At 47.1% G+C, this 21,954-nt stretch overlaps 1 protein-coding gene across 1 annotated transcript; it reads right to left on the bottom strand.

Annotated features, from left to right (window-relative positions):
- Positions 1-864: 864 nt before the first annotated feature.
- LOC119260628 (ADP-ribosyl cyclase/cyclic ADP-ribose hydrolase 1-like) lies at positions 865-21,143 on the bottom strand. Its single transcript, XM_037529613.2, has 8 exons — positions 20,788-21,143; positions 16,048-16,180; positions 14,574-14,700; positions 5,853-5,938; positions 4,209-4,282; positions 3,520-3,603; positions 3,084-3,167; positions 865-2,068 (listed from the first exon to the last, which is right to left on the bottom strand). The coding sequence occupies exons 1-8, from the start codon at positions 21,027-21,029 to the stop codon at positions 2,008-2,010; spliced, it is 891 nt and encodes a 296-aa protein (XP_037385510.1). The 5' UTR covers positions 21,030-21,143; the 3' UTR covers positions 865-2,007.
- Between the last annotated feature and the right edge of the window lie 811 nt (positions 21,144-21,954).

Genomic DNA, 21,954 nt, shown 5'->3' with positions numbered 1-21,954 from the left:
TCTTGGAGTTACCAGTTTCCAGGTTTGAAGAAATAAATCCCTGTTCTTTATAAGCGATCCTGTCTGGCATTTTGCTTGAGCAGCACTGTTTGGACTACAACGGAAATAACACATTGCACTCAGTTTCCTCCCTGCAGGGGAGCCTGCGGGGGCTGTGTTTGTATCAGGGCAGAGAGCCAGTGGGGAAGGATGGAGCATCTGAAGGGCCAAGTGGGTGCTGTGTAGCCCACAGCTTCTTTGGTACCCATCATTAGTGGGGATTGAGCAGGAAAGGAAAATCCTGAGGGACCACAGGGCTCCGGGCAGCCTCTGTGTGCACAGATGGGACACTCCTCAGGGAACCCACAGAAACAAGGAGGCCGAGGTTCTTGGGAGGAGGGTTCTGCAAAACAAGAAGAAGCTTCAAGAGCCTCTGAATTGGAGGTTTTGGGGATTTGAAGACTCCATTGTGAGCTGAGGCTTACGTGGACCCTGGGGACGGTGTGTGTCTTGGAAGTACATCTGACTAGATTGACTGTGCTAGACTGTTCATTGTTGTCATCTTTTTAGTCCTCTCCACACTTACATGGGATTAATTATAATTCTCACTTGAGTGGCAGGGAAGCTCGAGCTCAGGGGCAGTAGGTAATCCTCTCACGGTCATAGAGTGACCCCAAAATAGGAACGCAGAAGTGCCTGACTCCAAAATGTGTGCAATTCTTAATAATCCAAGCAGTTATCCAAGGGAGTACCAATTTACTTGTCAAATCTTCATTCAACACATCTGCTTTTAAAAACCAAGAAAATCTCCAACTTTGAAAATTAAGCAACACATTTCTAAACAATGAAATTAGAAAATATTTTGACTGAATGATAATGAAGACATGTCAAATCTTAAACATTGGAGCCAGAGCAGCACTCAGAGAAAATTTTATTGAACCGAATGTATGTATCAGAAAAGAAAAAAATGACCAAAAAATCTAAGATTTAAGCTTCCATTGCAGTAAGTTGAATAAAGAAAGCTCAAGGAACTAAGGATGAATTTCTACACCTCTACTAATACGGAGAAGATTCAAAACCAATTTAAAAAGCTAAAGCTTGCTCCTTTGAATGAGTAGAAAAAACTGATCATCTCCAAATAAGACTGATCAAGAAAAAAGAGAGAAGCATAAACTGCAGTGTCAGGAACGAATGTGCACTGCCAAGCAAAACATGAGCCATGAGGAAGAGGACAAGGAGGGGAAAGTACGTTTTCAAGTCATTCAGAAAAATCACATTCTAGGTTTTATTGTAATTGATCTAACCGGCACTTACTGGTGGAAAACATAAGGCACGTTAAGTTTTATGGTTTAGTCCTCAAAATAGAGAGCACATGTGCTTTGGAGTCCCACAGACCCGAGTTCAAAATCATCCTCTACCTTGAACTAAATGTATGACATTAGGCAAATGATAGAATCTCTGTGAACTTCCATTTTCTCATCTGACAAATGGAAGATAATAATATCAATCTCATGGTGTCGCGCACCAAGCAACTTGGTAGCTCATACACGACAGAATACTTTTCCCAGCATGACCATAATTGTGGCATTTATAGTTTGACTATCAATAGATCCTAAAGGGTTCAAAATGGACCCTGATACAAGGCTGTTCATGCGGAATGTAACATTTTCTGGAAAGCTTGGGTATTTGTCTTTCTTGACTTGACAGTACCAATATGAACCATATTGAAAAATGTGCTCATTTTTATAAAGGAGGCTGCCCACAGATACACAAAATAAACCCTTCATATAAACATTCACTAAAATAACTTAACATTTTCATTATACAATTATACAATGATTTTTTCTTGAATATTAGGACATCAAAACAAAAACTATGTTAACACTGGGGAGAAAAGTTTCCTTCTCCGGTGTTGACACAATGACAGCAGCTCCCCTCAAATCCTCAGCTCCCCACTAGTGTGTCTCCGAGGCAGGCATGGTGATGGACAGCAAGAGTGCCAAGAGCTGAACCGATCACGGCACTGTCTCATACTACAGATTTGCATTGTGAGCCCTCAGGATTTTCCACACATTGAATAAACGTCTCCCTGTGACAAGAAAACAAATATGGAGATCAAGAGGCAGTTCAATAAAGGGTCTGGTTCAACTTGCCAATGAAAGAAGCCCTTTCATTATTAACTAAAGAATCCATGGACCACACAGCACCCACCCCATCTCCTGAAAACAGAGAGAACGGCCGAGTCAGGAGTGACTGACTTAAAGCATGGCCCATTTTTTTTTTTTTTTTTTCATTTCAGTTGTGAAGTGAGAAGTAAATACTGCGAAGGGAGTTTGATGACAGTGTGGGGATAAAAATGACCTCCCGGCTCTCACACATCACAGCTCTCGGCTTGAACGCCAACTGATGAGCAAGGAACAGCAAAAGCAGCACCCTGAGACAAGGGTCCCCAAGTTATCTGTTGATGACCTGCTCCCTTCTCCTCAGGAGCTTCTTGAGAGAATGTTGAGTCAAAGCCTCAGAAAAGGCAGTGTTTCCAGACTCTGGAAGAAGGCTGGGAGCCATCAGCAAGAGGACCTCACCTCCTCTGCGCAGAGCAAACCCCAGGCAGGATCTAGCTGGTGAATGACTCTCATTTCCATAAAAATAAGAAAACAAAGCACCAGGGCCCAGAGGGAGGGGCTGGCAAGTGGAGGAGGGGGGTAGAGGGGGAGCAAGGTCATTCATTAAATTAGAGTTAAATTTGATTTAGTTAAAGGTAAAGAAGGATCCTCAGAATAGCTACTAGCATCCATGGGCTTCTGAATACGCAGGTATATCTCTATCCCATTGCTAAGGCCAATGGCACAGTGGCTTGAAGTGTGGATCCCCCATCCTCACCAGTGTGGTGACCAGAGATCCCACAAAAGAATATACTCAGGGAAAGAGGGAAAGAAAGCATCCTATTCTTTAAGAAATTACTACTGTGGAAAAGGAATGCTTCTAAGATGATTCAGGATATTTGAAGCCACTTTCGCTTTATTCATGCAGCCCTCACGGGGGCAGAGAGAAAATGCCTACAAATATTAAGATGCCATTCCTGCCTCAAGAAAATAATCAATTACCTGTCCATATCCTTGCAAGTAAATTCAATGTTTTCTCTTAAAACCGATTTCAGGTCATTTATGGAAGAGCCTGAGCACGTGTCCCTGGAAAAGAAAAAGGCAAGTGTTAAAATAACAAGATCTCAAGGACATTTCTTGAATCTCTTAGTTTCTTCTAAGGAGCAGGCAGGCCCTGGGCCAGTCTCAGAGTAAAGAGTGAAGCAGAAGTAGCTTCTAAGGGCTCCCAGCTGTAGGGGAGCAGAAGGTGGGAACTAGGTGGGTGTCTATTATGGAGAGGAAAGGAAGAGAGAGTGGTTGGGCTGGGTTGAGGGGAGAGTGACTCCCCATCCATCCCTGCCCCAGTCTGTTCTCAACATTCTTGTGACTATGGATACTTTTATGGCTCAGTTCCTAAAATCACCCTGAGAATGAATGAGTCCAAAGCAGCAACAGATACCTGACAGGTTCTTCGTGGATCACCCAGGCTTGTAGTTTGTAAACTTTTGAAGGCAAATTAAGGGCTTCCACACTTCCAAAAGTACTGAGATAAAAGAGATAAAAAAAAGCCATCATAAGCTCCAAACCCCAAACTGAACCCAGCATCCTAGTGCCTGTCAAAGCACAGCAGGCAGGAGGCCACTGGTTAGAACCTACTCTCTGACACTGACCCATAATTTGCATTAGAAACACCCATTTTATTCATTCAGCTTGACCTCTGAATAAAGTTCTCAAAACAAAAAGCCAATTCTGCACATCAATAATGATTCACATACTATTCATGGAGCAGAGAGAAGTCAGATCACATCTTCAGGGACAGAGAAGTTAAAAAAGGTGAAGTGGGGGCAACAGTGTGAACAAAGAGGGGGAATGGACAGATGGAAGGTCATGAGAGACATTGAAGAAAATCACAAAGGTCAGGAGGCGGAGGAGACATGCAGCAAGGACCACTTCAGGGCTGATGCAAATGAGAAGCTGAACAAAAGTACCAACAAGGAAGGCAAAGATCTCCATAGAAGACACAACTTTCACCTTTTGAGTCCAAATTTTCTGTTCTGACTTAAACCAAAAATCATAATCTCTTAGAGACAAACAATCCAATACGCGGCTATGCTGACCACAGAAACAGGATGACAAGAAATCGTGTACCTGTTCCTGCTGAAGGGATGACTGAGGGACCCATTGAGTATCACACGAACCTGTCCACAGGCGTTTTCTGCAAACTGAAAAACGAAACAGAACCTCACCATCCCTCCGCATGCAAACATCATCACATCCCCACCATACTTCCATCCAAAACAGCTCTCAGCTTCAGCTGGTGAAACATGAAATAACCTGCGTGGGTCTAGCTCAGTGAAGTCAGGTCTGTGATTGTCGAGCCCAGAGACTGGAGGAATTTCGCTTCACATGGGAATTCTGGAAGGAGTGGCTCCAATTTGTGTCTGAACAATGAAGGTCAATGTCATTGTTCCCATGGGAGCTAAATTAGGGTCCAGAAGCCGGAAGTGTAGAGACTGAGGGGAACTTACTGGGGAAGGAAGAGAACACTTCCTGGGACCTGCAGTGTAGACACTGCGCATTTCATTAGTGGGAGTTCAGCGATGGGGAATTGGGGGAGCCAAGAGGAGGGAGGTAGGAGAGAAGGTGACACTGAGCCCTGGACAGGCCCAAAGAGAAATGAACAGATGCAGATTATTAAGGAAGCAATTGTAGTTTATCATGCAACAAACATTTAGCTGGCATCTTTGCTAGGCCTGGGGATTCAAAAGGAACGAAACAAAGCCACTGACATGCTTCTCCCAGGAGGCTCACCAGGACCCCCAGAACCTACCAGCATGCCACATCCTTCATATGATCTAACAATATCATATTATGGTGAGGAGCTTAACCACCAGCACTGAGGGCTCTTGAGAGCCCTCTGCTGTCATGAAATTGATCCCTTATGCATGATCCAGGTATGAGTCAGGACACACCCAAAACAGGACCCTGCCCAATCAGTGATACCTGGAGTGTGAACAGCACCCCGAGACCCTCCCTGCACAGCAGACCAAGTCTTCTGTCTCACCTGCTGCTTCCCTTAACTCTTTGTTTCACCCCTTAACTCTTTCTGTTCCCTGCTTTGTCTCAGAATTCTTTCACCACTGTGTCCCCAGCCTACACCCCAATTCTCCCCTGTAATAGGGCAGGAAGCTGGTTGTTTGGTAACGGTAGAGTGTCCTAGGTCACTCTGTGACAAAGGACTGTGTTCCTAGCTCCAAGACTAACATATGTGACTTACCCTGTACTTTTAGCAGATAGTTAATTTACCTGGACCTCCCAGCTGTCACCTGTAAACCATGTATGACATGCATGGACCTACTTCGTAGGGTTCTTGTGAGAAAGGTTTTAATCCATGGGACAGCTAAGGATGGAGCCTGGCACATACATGGTCTGTAATGTGCACTCTTAAGATTGTTCAGGGGAAAAAAATAAATACAAGATTGTTCAGAATCCACATTGGCCAACACCTGGATCAGACAATTAAACCAGCCTGAGTGTCCTGGCAGCCAAAGTCAAAGAATGGATGGATGGGCCCAGGGATTCTCTTCAACTGGGGGCCTGGACCCTCCATGAAACTCCAAAGCTATATGTGAAAATCTTTTGGCACAGTCTTATGAAAGTTTTACTCAAGAAAGATTGAATCCTAAATAGATTTTCCTAAAAGGCCCTGTGATCCAAAAAGAATGAAATCCAACCATTGACCTTTAAGTTCTTTGGTCTCCAGAATTCTAGAATTTCACTGCTGGTGCTTACCCATTTGGATGACACGTTCCAGAATACACCTGCAGCAGGATGAGGGCAGGTGTTGCTCTCTTCTGGACAAGAGTCAAGCTGCACTTCTAAAAGACATATTTTACAGAAAGTAAATGAAATGGAAAAGAGTATAATTTAGCTCCATTCTCCCCCGGCTCTTCCAGCTGGTGGAGACATTTTCTCACTGCTGAGGAGGAGGAAGAAAATGGACACATCAGAGGGGCGGAGCAACATGGCGGCGAGGAGACCCTGCGAGTAAGATCTCCCATTAAAAAAAAGTTAATAGGGAGGAAAAGCGGCAGGTCCCAGTGAGAACCGGGACACGGAAGATAAACGGGTGACGCCAGCGAACTGCCCGAAGAAGAAACTGGCCATAAAAGAGGACTAGAAGGGAGGGAAGCGCAGAACCCTGCTCCCCTCCCCCGCCCACAGAGGCGGCACTCTCCGACCGGCAGAGAGGAGGAAACAACAAACCAAAACGGCCCACAAGAACAAACGACGCAGCAAGCGGGACCGTGAGTGGAAAGGAACTATTGCAGCCACCACACCCCGTGAACGGGAGCTGAGGCGAACCCTGCAGGATCCGCCGCGGCGGCGAGCGAACGGCTCCGGGCGCCATTAGAGAAGAACAAAGACCCCGGGAGACGTGCACACAGCCCGGGCTGCCGGTAAGCCTGCGCGGAAAAGCGGCGCGCTCGGGGAGCTTGAAAAGCAAGTGCAGACCTGGATCGCGGCTGCCCAGGTCCCCGCGCCTGCGACCTAGGCTTGCGGGGAGACGACCTAGGCTTGCGGGGAGACGCACGGAGGTCCTCACTGAGGTGAAGGTCCCTCCCTGAGTAAGCAGGACCAGGCGCCCAGGCACGGGAGCAGGTGCAAAAGGCGCCATTCCCGCGCCACTGAACTGGGCTACAGCCCGCGTCCTGGAACTGAGGGCTTTGAACTGAGACCCGGGGCACGAAAATTCGGGGCGTGGTTTCTCCACAACGGTGGGGCACAAGGCAGACACAGCACCCCAAAGCTGTTGAGGTGTACCCTACCATTCCCGCTCTGTTCTCTGTCCCACGGGGTGGGGGGAGGCGAAAAACAGCCCCCCAAGGACAATAGGAGAGATCTCTGGCGCCACCTAGCGACCAGGAAAAAAAAAGTCACTAACACCCTATAAAACAGGACATTTCTTAAGACTGCTTGAAAAGGGCAGAAGGTTTCTGGAGGACCCAGTGGCCAGCCGGGAAGTTATTCCACGCCAGGCCCCTTCCGACCAGCAGTCTGAGCCCACAGAGGGAGCAGGCACCCACGTCCGGGGCAGACCGGGTGCGCAGAAGAGTGTGCCTGAAACCGGAGGCGCAGGGACTGCATCCCGCTTCGCCATTTGAGAACAGGGACATTTCTTCAGTAAAAACTGCCTAAAACCAGCAGAAAGCTCCCCCAGAAGACAGAGATGGCTCCTGGAAGAGCCAGAGGGGAGCGGAGAAGTTCACCCAAGATGTCAGTCAGTCCGAGCAACACAGTGTCCCAACGCATACGACAAATTAGAAAACAGACAGTAGGGAGTAGAAGAACCACACGCAACCTAAAAACTCCTCAGGAAAGAAGCACACCACAAAAAAAAACCACTCCCCAGATTGCAACGACAGCAACTTGGAAGAACTTCTGAGCCTTCCAGAAAGAGAATTTAAAATTGCCATGATTAAAAAAGTGATAGATCAGAAGAAGGAAATTGAGTCCCTAAAGAGGGAAGTAAGAGAAATGCAGGAGATCAAAGAATTAATGGAGGAACTAAAGAACTCTGGGAAAAGCAATGAAAGCAGAATAGATGAAATGGAAGAACGAATAAGTAATCTTGAAGACACAGAAATAAAAAGAACCAAAACAGAAAAGGAAAGAGAAGTACGAAGGAAAAAGAATGAAGAAAGACTTCGGGAACTATCTGACTCCATGAGGAAAGGAAATATAAGAGTTATAGGAATTCCAGAAGGAGAGGAGAGAGATGTAGGAACAGAGAAAATATTCATGGATATAATTGAAGAGAACTTCCCAAATGAGAAGAAGGAGCTGAAAATTGATATACAAGAAGCAAGAAGAACACCAAACTTCCACGACGAAAGGAAAAACACAGCAAGACACATAATAGTAAAGCTCCCAAGAATCCAGGACAAGGAAAAAATAATGAAGCTGACAAGAGGGAAGAAACAGATAACATTCAAAGGAAAACCAATCAGGCTGACATCAGACTTCTCTGAAGAAACACTACGGGCAAGGAGAGAGTGGAGGGACATAGTCAACAGACTCCAAGAAAACAGATGCCAACCAAGAATACTCTATCCCGCAAAGCTCTCTTTCCTCCATGAAGAAAGAATATGGACCTTCCCAGACAAAGAGAAACTCCGGAATTTCATTGCGACTAAACCCCCACTCCAAAAAATACTACAAGGAATCCTAAAGCCAGAACCTCAGAGGGACGAATAACAACGAAAGAAGACCAAAAAAAAAAAGTTATTAAAAGAATAAATAAATAAAATCAAAGGAAAGACAAACATAATGGCAAATACAGATGCTAACATATCAATATTAACTCTAAATGTAAATGGACTAAACTCTTCAATAAAAAGACACAGAGTTGCAGCCTGGATTAAGAAACAAAACCCAACCTTTTGCTGTCTCCAGGAAACACATTTAGCTACAAAAGATAAAAATAGGCTCAAAGTCAAAGGATGGAAAACAATCCTACAAGCAAATGGGCCAAAAAAGAAAGCAGGAACAGCTATACTTATATCAGATAAAACAGACTTCAAACTCAAAAAAATAAAAAGAGACCCCAATGGTCACTACATTATGATTAAGGGGACAATACTTCAAGAAGAAATAACACTCATTAACATATACTCACCAAACGAAAGAGCACCAAAATATATCAGACAACTGTTGTCCTCTCTGAAAACAGACATCAGAGAAAACACATATGTAGTGGGAGACTTCAACACACCACTATCAACAATGGATAGATCAACAAGACAAAAAATAAGTAAAGAAACTAAAGCTCTAAATAAGGACCTAGAGCATTTGGGCTTAACAGACATCTATAGAACACTAAACCCAAAAAAAACGGAGTACACATTTTTCTCAAGCGCACACGGATCATTCTCCAGGATCGATCACATACTGGGGCACAAGACAAACATCAACAGATACACCAAGATTGAAATCATACCAACCATCTTTTCTGACCACGAAGGCATCAAACTAGAAATAAATCATAAAAAGAAGGCAAGGAACTATCCTACCTCATGGAGATTAAAAGCCACATTACTGGAAGACCACTGGACTAACGAGGAGATCAAAGAAGAAATTAAAAAATTCTTTGAATTGAATGACAAGGAGGACACCAATATCCTAAATGTATGGGATGCAGCAAAAGCAGTAATAAGAGGAAAATATATAGCAATAGAAGCTCACATCAAAAAACAAGAAAGAACTCAAAGAAACAACCTAATCTCGAAGCTCAAAGATCTAGAAAAAGAACAACAAAAAAACCCCAGAACCAGTAGAAGAAAAGAAATAATAAAAACCAAAGCAGAAATAAATGAAATTGAAACTAAAAAAACAATCCAAAAGATCAATGAAACCAAGAGCTGGTTCTTTGAAAAAATAAATAAAATAGACAAACCCCTAGCCAGGCTCACAAAGGAAAAAAGGGAGAAAGCACAAATACACAGAATCATAAATGAAAGAGGAGAACTCACAACGGACACAGCAGAAATCAAAAGAATAATCAGTAACTACTATGAACAGTTATATGGAAACAAGTTCAACAATCTAGAGATGGACAAATTCCTACAACTCTACAATCACCCAAAGCTAGATAAAGAAGAAATAGAACACCTAAACAGACCAATTACAAGCAGCGAAATTGAAATGGTAATCAAAAACCTCCCCAAAAACAAAAGCCCAGGACCTGATGGATTTACAAATGAATTCTACCAAACATTCAGAGACGAATTAGTGCCTATCCTTCACAAACTCTTCCAAAAAATTGAGAAGGAAGGGACAATACCAAACACGTTCTATGAAGCCAATATTACACTAATACCAAAACCGAATAAGGACAACACAAAAAAGGAAAACTATAGGCCAATCTCCCTAATGAACACTGATGCAAAAATCCTCAATAAAATTTTAGCTATCAGAATCCAACAATGTATCCATAAGATAATTCACCACGACCAAGTTGGATTCATTCCAGGGGCACAAGGATGGTTTAACATCCGAAAATCAATCAACGTTATCCAACACATCAACAAAAAGAAATATAAAAACCATATGATAATATCAATAGATGCTGAGAAAGCTTTCGACAAAGTGCAACACCCATTCATGATAAAAGCCCTTGAAATTCTTGGGATACAAGGAACATACCTCAACATCATAAAGGCCATCTATGACAAGCCAACAGCCAGTATCATTCTCAATGGTGAAAAGCTGAAAGCAATTCCATTAAGATCTGGAACAAGACAAGGATGTCCACTCTCACCACTGCTTTTCAATATAATACTGGAAGTCCTAGCCAGAGCAATAAGACAAGAGAAAGACATCCAAGGAATCCAAATAGGAAAAGAAGAAGTCAAACTATCACTATTTGCAGATGATATGATAATATACATAGAGAACCCCAAAATCTCCACAGAAAAACTAATTCAACTCATCAATCAATTCAGTAAAGTGGCAGGATACAAAATCAACACGCAAAAGTCAGTAGCCTTCCTATACACAAACAATAAATCTGAAGAAGAAGAAATCAAAAAAACCACCCCTTTTATTATCGAAACAAAAAAAATCAAATATTTGGGAATAAATCTAACAAAAGAGGTAAAGGACCTATACAAAGAAAACTATAAAACACTGTTAAAAGAAATAGAAGAAGACACAAAGAAATGGAAAGACATCCCCTGCTCATGGATTGGAAGAATAAACATTATTAAAATGGCCATCCTACCAAAAGCAATATACAGATTCAATGCTATTCCAATCAAAATCTCTATGGCATTCTTCAAAGAAATAGAACAATTATTGATGAAATTCATATGTAATCACCAAAAACCCCGAATAGCCAAAGCTCTACTGAAAAAAAAAGAAGGAAATGGAGGCATCACACTCCCAGACTTCAAACTATACTACAAAGCCATAATCATCAAAACTGCATGGTATTGGAACAAGAACAGACATACAGACCAATGGAATCGAATAGAAAATCCAGAAATAAACCCACAGATTTATGGTCAACTAATCTTTGACAAAGGAGCAAAGACTATGCATTGGAGCAAAGAAAGTTTGTTCAATAAATGGTGCTGGGAAAACTGGGTCGCTACATGCAAAAGAATGAAGCTTGACCACTACCTCACACCATACACAAAAATCAACTCAAAATGGATTAAAGAACTAGACATAAGACCTGAAACCATAAAATACATAGAAGGAAATATAGGCGAAACACTACGGGATTTGCACATCAAAGACATCTTTACAGACACATCACCCAAAGCAGTGATAGTGAAGAGAAAGATAAACAGCTGGGACTACATCAAATTAAAGAGCTTCTGCACAGCAAAAGAGACAATAACAAAAACAAAGAGAAACCCCACCAACTGGGAGAACATTTTTGCACCCAACACTAATGATAAAGGACTGATCACAAAAATCTGCAAAGAGCTGATGAGACTCAGCAACAACAAAGAAAATAATCCAGTCAAAAAATGGGCAGAAGAGCTAAAAAGAAACTTCTCTGAAGAGGAAATGCAAATGGCCAACAGACATATGAAAAAATGTTCAACATCACTTGTAATCAGGGAAATGCAAATCAAAACTACCATGAGATACCATCTCACACCAGTGAGAATGGCACATATTAAAAAAACTAGCAACAACAAATGTTGGCGAGGATGTGGAGAAAAAGGAACTCTTGTGCACTGTTGGTGGGAGTGCAAACTGGTCCAACCACTATGGAGAGCTGTGTGGAGATTTCTGGACCTACTAAACATAGAGCTTCCATATGATCCAGCAATTCCACTCCTAGGTATTTACCCAAAGGACACAGAAACATCCATTCCAAAGAGCACCTGCACTCCTATGTTTATAGCAGCACTGTTTACAATAGCTAAGCTTTGGAAACAGCCCAAATGCCCAAAAATAGATGACTGGATCAAGAAGATGTGGTACATATATACCATGGAATATTACTCAGCATTCAAAAAAGATAAACACATGCAATTTGCAGCAACATGGATGGCGCTGGAAGGGATCATGCTCAGCGAAATAAGCCAAAAAGAAAAAGAAAAATACCGGATGGTCTCACTCATAGCAGGAATCTAGAAAACTTAAATAAGGGACCAGGAAAATGAATATAAGAAAGTGAAAATCAAAATCAACAAAAAACTATGAACCAGAGACACTTTTTGGGGGTGGGGGGCGGGAGGGGAAGGATTGGGGTCAGAATGGGGCGTTTGCAATTGTATGGGGGAATATAAAAATAAAATTTAATATTTAAAAAAAAAAAAAAAAGAAAATGGACACATCTCCGCCCATTTCAATAGTGCCCTCAAATCCCTTCCAGATCCTTACCTTGCCCTCTGGGCCCAAGGGGAGCACAGTGACCAGTTCTGAGTCTTCATGCTGGGAAATTGGCAAAAGCTCACCTGGCAGAGCAGCCCCAGGCTCATCCCACTTCCAGGAAGACTTAGGTGTGAAACTAGGCCCTCAGGGGGCCTCTGGCCACCTGTTGCTCTGTCTCCTGCCAACATACTATTGTTGACAGCTCTCCTCCCCTCCTCCCTCTCCCCACACCCTTAGCTTCCAGACCCCCTGAGTAAAATGTCTACACCCCCTGCCCCATCTAGACAAGTTCCACCATTAGAGAGTTGTGAAGAACATGAAGAAAATTTCTGTGTTGCTTAGCGTAAGGATATTTGCATGAATGACAAATATTTCCCTTTATTGATGTATAACAGACAAAGTCATAACATATTTAGATTATAAAACCTGATGACTTGATATCTGTATATATTGTGAGAAGATTCCCCATCAAGTTGACTAGCACATGCATCACCTAAAATGAATGTTTCTGTTTTCATGAGAACATCTAAGACCTTCTCCCTTTGCCAATTTCAATCACATAACACAGTGTTATCAAGTGTCATCACCTCGCTGCACACAGACGCTCAGACCTTCTTTATCCTGTAACGCGCAGTTGGTTCCCTTTCACCAGCCCCTCCCTAGCCCCTCCACCTTCCAGCCCCTGCTGCATTTTGACTCTGTTTTTACTAACTTCATGTTTCTGTTTTGTCAGACTTCACATGTGATGTCATGCAGTATTTATCTTTCTCTGTCTGGCATCTTTCATTAGCATGATGCCCTCCGACTGACACACGCTGTTATGGAGGACAGGATTTTCTTCCTTTACGGCTAAATAATAGTCTAATATGTAATTATATATATGCGTGTGTGTATGTATATATATATATATACACACACACAGACACACACACACACATTTCCATTTTCTCCACTGCTTTTGACTGCACAAACACTTACTGTGTTAGTCCTAAGTACACAGAGATAACAGAAGTTCCCACCTCCAGCGATCATGTGATCTAGTATCTTCAAATAAACCAGAGAAACTTGGGTTGGGGTGGCCCGCAGCACACTAGGGGAGGCTGGTGTGGCCCTCAGTAAGGTTTCCTGAGGAGAAAACACCTTCTCATATCAAGGTGTTTGGGTCTTTCTGGGAAGATATGGAGACACTGAAAAGTGGCTGAGACCTAAGGTTTCCCCAGCCCCCTTGTTCTCGGGATGTAGTCTTGGTCCCAGAGTTCCTGCTGCTGGTCAAACTAAAATGTAGAGTCAGGCAGGAGGCCCCTCACCAGGACAAAAGCCTTGGGATGAGGAACATACGGGAAAACCAGCATCTGCTGAACACAGCAGCAGACATTATGGCCAGGTGAGCCCAACCAGCTCGACCACCTGGACAGGAAGTCAAGGGTCACAAGGTCTAGAGAGAGGGAGGTTTGATCAGCAGCTCAAATGGAGCCCTAGTCACTGCTCCTCCCTAGTCGTGCCAGACATTTCTGCATCCCCAATCCACCTCCGCACCACCCCCATTCCTCCACGGACCTGCCCACCTTCCCTGAGCCTGATACCCCATAAATGTGAGATGCTTTGGGGGGCATGGGCTGCACATACAGAGGTGTGAGCCCCTCTTTGTGTGTGTGTCTCTCTCTCCTTGGACTCTGAGTTGTCTCTCCTCTTTCCTGCGCCTCTCCCAGTGCTGCTGCCCTGCAAGGTGACAGAGACACAAGGATCCACACCCCAACGCGCTCCAGCTGCCCTGTGGAAGGAGGACTTCATCTGGGTCCCGCCCTGGTCCTCACCCTGCTGTAGAATTCTTTCGCCCTAAACGCTGTCCTTACAGAAAGAAAACACCAACTATTCAGAAGCCGGCTATGTCTGTCCTCCCAGAGGAGATACTCAAGGAACAGGGGCACCCCAAAGCCCGAAGTCAATTTTTACAACACATTTGAGGGCCAAAGCAGGCAAAGCTCCACCGAACTGAGCTGTCCGTGAAGGGAAAGTGGTATCAGGTGGGGTCCCTAGGACTCGTTCCAGCACATTGATTGGGGCCCCTGGCAGAGCCAGAGCTTCTTCACCCTGAAAATGGCCAAATCGGTCCCTCACCTGAAGTCTTTCTGTCTCCACACCACGTGAGGCCATCAACAATGTGGCCCAGGAGCATGTCCTCCAGGGTGAGCAGCTCCCCCTGGTAACTATGTGCCAGTTCTTTTGTTTTGCTCCAAAAAAGGACCTAAGAATAAACACACCGCCCGTTGAGAAACATGCAGTAAATTTTAAAAATCCACAATTTCATTTTTTTCATTATATTACATATTTTTTACATCACTGTTCATTTTTGTACAATGTCTGCTTTCACCTCTCAGTGTAGACCCCGTAAAATTCCCACCACCAAGTCACATAGTCCCTTGTGCTCTTCCTTCCCCTGTTAAAAATCCACATATTTTAAATGAAAGAAAAGCATAGAAATTTTCAGAGTAAATCCTACACAGTAAGGGTAGTTGTTGTGTGTCTTACTCACTTGGGTGTGAAAGGGTGGGTGAGAACCCTTGTGCATGTATGTGCACATGTGTGCGTGTGCTCTAGGTCACCATGTGAAATGAATTCATTATTTTGCTCATACTAAGCAAAATCTTGTAACAAATCTGAGATGGGAACCATCTGGAGGAGGCATCAGGAGATTCAGAGTTCCTGAAGGATCAGCAAGCCCTTTTGTCTACCGGCTATTTCTGGGAGATGAGCTCCTTGATGCTTAGAGGTCCAGCCTCTCTGTTTCTTTCCCCAGTCTGCCCTCTTCACACACACAAGGAATGAACCAATGCAGCGAGTTTTCTTCAAGGCCCCCTGAAAGCACACGGAGAATCAAATTTCAGAGCAGTCGTCTACTCCAGGGACCTGTGGGTTCTGAAGAGCAGGCAGGGGAGGGTGGGCTGGGAAGCCCAGGCCGGGAGTCCCACGGCCTTAGGAAGCGTCACCATTCACTGTCTGCCTGGCCTTGGACACCAGAGCATCGCTAACCTCACCTTCCCCATATGGAAATGGGCAACAATGATCCCAGAGCTCCTGGGAGGCCGGGGTTCAGAGGGACAATGCAAAGAAATCACAGCCTGGTCATTCACCCCCCTCACCCCCACGTGCTGTCTTGGGCCCGGGGGACTCTGCAATAGCTCCAGCTTCTAACGGTGGATGGGGCTGAAGATTTGGGGCTCACTGAATTTCCCCCTTAAATGCTGACTTGTCATCTGGATGGATGTAGTGATGATCCTGCCTGATGTAACAGACATGACATGTGCTGACACTGCAGATGCCTGACGGATGGAAAGATGGGGCAATTGAGATAGAGCAACTTCAGGTATCCAGGAAAAGGAAACCACTTTTCATGAAGACATTGATAAACAAACAACAAGAATCCAGGGTAGATAAAGCCCCAGCTGTGCAGAGAGGCCCAGCTCTGTCAAAATGATCAGTGGGTCCTGATAACAGGCCTCAGAACAATGGCATTAATAAAGGCATGAAACCTGAGGCAAGGTGAGATGCCACGGACTCCACCTAGGGTTTTGAGATCTATGACCCTGATTACCTTGTTGCAAGGTATATGTTGATTCACCAGCTTCATTACTGGTTGATAGTCTTCTGAGCTAAAGTGGCAAGGGTCCTTAGAAGCAACCGCGTTCCTGAAAGCCTCCTCTATCTTTTTGCAGTCTTTATCTCCTCTGTGAGATAAAACACAGACAAAAAAACATGAGTAATTAGATTTCAAACTTTTTTAAATTTAATTTTAATGGAGGCAATCTTTGGATGCCCCTACCATAGTGTACCCACCACCAAATCACCCAGAGTCCATCGTGCCCCCTTCCCTGTTTGTTTTCATCTCCCATCTCTCCCTCTCTGGCTGCTTCAGTTGCAGAGTCAGCTTTCAAGGGTTAGTTTTAAAGCTTGTCTTTTTCTGACTCTTAGTTTAGTTTCTCTAGTGACACCATCCAGTATTTATCTTTCTTCTTATGACTTATTTCATTTAACTTGACCTCTTGTAGCTCTACCATGTTGCTGCAAATGTCATGAGTTTATGCTTTTTGATCACAGAGTAATATTCCATTGTGTGTATCTATCACATCTTCTTGATCCACTCCTCTGTTTGGGGCACTTAAGTTGTTTCTATAATTAGCTATAGTAAACAGCACTGCAGTCAACATGGGAGAGCAAGTTTCCTTTCCATAAGTTTTTTTGAATTTTCTGCATACATGCTGAGGAGTGGAATGACGGGGTAGTACGGCAGGTCCATAATTAATCTTTGAGACATCTCCATACTGCTTTCCACAAGGGCTGGACTAGATTACGTTCCCACCAGCAGTATAGAAGAGTTACTTTTTCTCCATATCCTTGCCAGCACTGGTTGTCAAATATAATTTTGGAGCATAATTACCCGGAAAATCACATTGAGGAACATTGACTAGCACCAATTACTTCACATATACAACACTTCTATGTGAGGAACATTATTCTCCTGACCCTATAAGTCCCCTGTCCTTGTGGAGCTCACTCTCTGTAGAACCAGATAGTAAACAAATCAACAAATAAGGGAACAAAATAAGTGCGGATTATGGTAATAAGCAAGCAGGAAATAAATGGAGGGGGAACAAGAGGAGAAGACGGGATCAATGACCACTTTCGGGAGAGTGGTCAGGAAAGGTCTCCCAGAGAGGTCTTCCTCGCTGAGACAGCGATGAGGAGGGGACACCACACAGCAGGGGAGGCCGTGCAAAGGTTCTGAAACAGAAAAGAACTTGCCAGTTCTGAGAAACTGACAGGCAAAAGGTCTAGGAGCAGTTTGGGGAAGACTTAACCTATTATATTAATAAGAATGTTTCATGGAGAGCTAGAGTCTTAGTCCTCTAGAGCTTCCCCTTTGTCTCAGTGACAATTAGTCCAGACTGAGTGCAGATATTAGGGTTCAAGATCTGGGGCACGTCCTTTCTCTTTCTACCACTCTGCTCGTCCCCACAGACTCACCTATTGTCCAGTGAGTCATTCCCTTCTGTTCATTTCTCACCTCTTCTCTCTACCTCTGACCTACCAGGTAGGTTGTCTCCAGGTGTCCAAAGATTTTGACTTTTCTGATTGTTCTGCTGAGCCTAGTCCAAAGGAGGGAAAAGACAGAGGAGGTAGACCAGTAATCCCGATAAGTGCCAGTGTGGTCTGGACCAGGGTGGCAGCAGTGCCCATGGTGAGAAGCAATGGAAGAGGAAGGGACTCTACCAAGGGCTTCACTTGTCCTGTTTAATCTCACACTAGCTTTTGGGGGCTGGGGGAGGGGCAACCTGCCATATCCCTGATTTGGAGCTACAGAGGCTCAGAGATCAACTTGCCCAAAGCCAAATCATTTGAGTAGCAGAGCAACCTCACACTGCTCACTGCTGAACAATGCTGCCCCCTGCAGGAGGTGTAGAATCATGGCGCGTTCCCCAGAGGGAGGCAGCTCCTACCAGCATGAGGTCCTGAGACCTGCAGAGGGGCTGTCTCTGCCCCAGAAAGGTGAAGACCAGATGTAAGGTGAGTGAACGAGTCAGGTTTTCACGCTGCTGGCATCTGTGGCTGTCACCTGAGGCCTTGAATGCAGGAGGCACTTGGGAGCGTGGGCGTGGGCAAGTGTGCCTGATGTGGGCACCTGGAGCATGGTGCAGGCATAAGTGTGCACACCTGGGCCTGGACACCATGGATGTAAGGGCGGTGACCTTCAGTGCCAGGAGAAGGGGTAAGAAGAGGCGGCTCCAGCGGAGCAGCTATGAGAGGAAGAGACCAGGAGAGAAGCCAGAGAGAGTCCACAGTGAAAGAGTAAAGATTCACTGCGGGGGGGGGGGGGGGGGGGCTCCCCTGGTGGTGCAGGCAATTGAGGGGGGGGGCTCCCCTGGTGGTGCAGGCAATTGAGCCCAGTGCTGTGAAGCTGTCCACAGCTTCTACAGCGCCGGTTGTATCCCAGCCGGCCAGGGAGGGTTCTGCATGGCGAGCAGACCTCTCCTATCTCGCCCCTGCTCCCCTCAGCATTCAGTCTGCCTGTTCTGTTCCCCACTCTGTCTCTGGTGAATCCTCTCACCCTCCCTGCATCCCTCTCACCCTCTCACGCATCTGGCCTGTACTCGGGTTCTTGTATAAATAACTAAATTAAAAAAAAAAAAAAGATTCACTGGGGCCTGGAAGCCCTGCCAGCCACCTGGCCCACCAAACCCCCAGCCTCCTGCCTTGCCAGCCTTCAGCCTTGCCCCCAACAATGGGCAAAGAAAGAGCATTAAAGCCTGAAAAGCCACTGAGGGCTCCAGGACCCTCCTTATCCAAGTGCCTAAATCCACGGAGATCCCACCCGGAGCCTTGCGGGTGCTACCCCTGAAGAGGGCACCCCTGTTCCCAGTGGGAGATAAGTGGCTGGGGTGGAGGGGGGAGGGTAGGAAGGGTTAAAGTCTTACACGAAGCTGGACAACTAGCCATGTTTTGGTGATTCAATCCATTTTATACTTGTCAGGCTACTTCAGGCTTCATAACTCTGTGCTGTCCCCACTCTCTAACCCACACTCGTCCCGCAAATAACACACACATCAGGTCCCCATCGTGCAGCACCATCACCCTCCTAATATGCTGGCCCTCTGGCCCTCCCCCCCAGGAAACTCTCACACTGTATGTCCACACCCCTAAAAGTACTTAGATATTGAGGGGTCACTCATACTTTTTCCATGAATTTTCTTGCTGTCAAGTCCTACAGGCAGATTGTCTTGGCTCACAGAAAACATGCAGGTTCCTTGTAACTTATTCACTGAGTATAATTCCAAGGTTTAAGCCTTGACAAACCCACAGATAAAGTGAACCTGATCCCCTAGAAGCCTTTGACTCAGCATAATTATTAACAGCACCCCCTTCTGCACAAGAATCTCAAACATGGTGGGTACAATGGATGGCTGACATTTAATTACTGTAATTAAACATTTCATTACTGTTTCCTCCGAACAGGCATCATGACACCATCATAGCGCCCCGTGGTTCCCGCGCGCCCCGTGGGTGCTCCCCTCACAGCCCGTGCGAGCTGCCCAGGATGAACGGACAACACACACTGTGAGCTGCTGACCTCAGGTGAGAGTGGAGGGGCCGCTCCTTGACACGGGGTCTGGTGCCTGTGGCTCCATCCACAGCTGGGGGCTCTCTCCTGAGAGGGAGGGAATCCCTGGGGAGCTCAAGCTGGGGCTCCAGGCTGAGGAGGCCCAGAGGAGGGGAGGGGCTGGTGATGGCAGTTTCTAGAAATGACTCCTGGAGAACTGGTCTTCGCAGCCTCTTGACCATTTTGAACTAGAGGCATTTCTCTCCCGCACACGCTTTGCTCCCCCCACTCCCTTTACTTCACTGTTACATTGGGTGACATTTGATTTAGGGATACTCTGAAGATGACAGGAGGAACACCCCACCCTGCTTCCTCCCTCCATGGAGTCCTCAGTTACCTGCAAGTAAACACCTGTGAGGACTGGACACTCTGGAGGCCAACAAGGTGCAGGTAAGACCTCTGGGGTCTGTTACAACAGAGAACCCCCCAGGAGCTTTCACTCCCTGCTTGTTCCCTGCCAGCACCACCTCAAAAAGGGGTTCTGGGGGGAGACAAGCCCTGGGAAGGGAAACCAGCCCAGCGGGAGGGTCTCTGGGGCAGATGAGCAGCTCGCTGAGGGGGTCATGAGGAACCCTCTGGAGGTTTCCTGGAGCCACATGGTGCTGCTCCTTCCCAGGGTCTGTCCAGGTTCTGGGGCTGATGTCTCAAGTGTCCCTGTTTCCCGGTCACAGATTTCGGGGCGCCCAACCGTGGGGTGGCTGGTTTGTGTTCCTGAGGAAACCCCCTCCGCGATCCAGCGCCCCTGCCCCCCCCCACCGCACCCCCCGCGCCCCGCCCCGGGTCCCCTGCGCCCTCCCTGCGCTTCCAGGCGGGCCCGGCGGGCACCGGGGGGCGCTTGCTCACCCCCTGAGACGCGAGCCCCGCGGCCCCGCCCCGAGACGCACCCGCAGCGGGGTCGGGGCCCGGGGGTGCGGGGGACCTGCGGGGGCTGCTCCCGGCCCGGCCCCGAGGCGGGTCCCGCGGGGGCGGCGGCTGTGCGCAGGGCCGGCCCAGGGGCTTCCCGGGGCGCGGGGTCCTCAGCCCGGACCCCGCTCTGCCCGCCCGGCCCGGCCCAAGGGCTTCTCCCCGGACCCCGGACACAAAATACTTCGTTTCGGGCCATTCACACCTTGTGCCCGCGCGAGCCCAGCGCTGCCCGAAGTGCCCAGAGGTGCCCGAGGTGCCTGAGGTGCCACCTACCTGAGCGGGGCACCCGGGGGAGGGGCGTAGTCTAAGCATCGCCGCAGGACCTTCTCGGAGAAACTCTCCACAGCATTGTCAGAAACACTCTCCTTCCTCGGCCACGCGCCCCAGATGACAAAGGCCACCGCGATGATCACCAGGTTGCAGACACCCACGCACAGGCCTTTCTTCTTAGCGCCCGCGGAGAGGTCGCAGCAGGGCTTCTCCCTCGACAGGGGCCTGAATCTGACCTTCACCATGGAGCCCGCGGGGGCGGCCACGCTGCAGGAGAGGCGGCGGGAGGGGGGAGCGGACAGGAGAGGAGGGAGAGAGACGCCTGGGGGGCGACTGCACTGCACTTCCGCGCTGCTCCCGGCCTTTTCTTGGTTTCACTTTCCCTCTCAGCCCCCACCTCCCAGCCCGCGGCTGCGGGACCAGCACGGAAAGTCAGGGACTTAAGAGCTGACAACACCTGCTGCCTCCAGACTCCCGAGCAGAGGGACCCCGATGCGCCCCAGGGAGAAAGGACCCCCTCACCCCAGATATCAGCCCCCACACGCCCCCTGCCCGGGTCCCCAGGGCCCTTGTGCTGCCCCCACAGCCTGGGCTGGACTGCAAGGGCGGCCTCTTCGCCTCTGCCCCAGCACAGGCTCCACCTGCCCAGGAATGGGCTACAGCCCCTGTCAGGGGCCAGTGCCCCTCAGCACCCCAGAAAGACTCCCCCTAACCTTCCCCTTCCCTCAAGTGGCCTCAGACCTAAGGCCAGGCTGCAAACCCAGCTGGACCTCCCACTGCCTGGGTGACTGGAGCTAGTTACTTGGCCTCTGGGCTGAGATGTGAAGCAGATGACAGCAGGGCCTCCTGCACCAGGTCACTACGAGGATGTGCTGATTCCTCTACACAGAGTGCTCAGCTCCACGCCTGGCGCTGGAGAAGCCCTGGTAAAGTTCAGCTATCCCACCTGCTCCCTGATGCTGGGGGTGGGGTGGGATTTTATGACCCACTGGGTGTGCTGGGAACAAAGCCCTGCGTGCAGGAAGCACAACAGCAGGGCATCAATAAGCAGTCAGGAGGCTTTGCCCAGACAGCCTCCCTTTTCTCCCTCAAGGAACCTGAGCACAAGGACACGGGACATGTCAACAGACACCTCAGGAGAATGACAGCTCAGGCCACAGGACTTCCTGG

The sequence above is a fragment of the Talpa occidentalis genome, unplaced genomic scaffold (genome assembly GCF_014898055.3).
Source record: "Talpa occidentalis isolate TD23 unplaced genomic scaffold, MPIMG_talOcc4v2.1 talOcc4.6, whole genome shotgun sequence".
In the NCBI taxonomy this organism is placed as follows: domain Eukaryota; kingdom Metazoa; phylum Chordata; class Mammalia; order Eulipotyphla; family Talpidae; genus Talpa; species Talpa occidentalis.
This window is presented reverse-complemented; position numbering and strand designations above follow the sequence as displayed.

Bases quoted from the DNA above. Each gene is read 5' to 3' on its own strand.
- LOC119260628 (XM_037529613.2), bottom strand. From the start codon at position 21,029: ATGGTGAAGGTCAGATTCAGGCCCCTGTCGAGGGAGAAGCCCTGCTGC. The intron at 14,701-16,047 runs GTAATCAGGGTC...GTTTATTCTTAG, and splicing joins AACATATACCTTGCAACAAG to GTCCTTTTTTGGAGCAAAAC. The intron at 5,939-14,573 runs GTGAGGGACCGA...TATGTCTTTTAG, and splicing joins TGGAGACAGAAAGACTTCAG to AAGTGCAGCTTGACTCTTGT.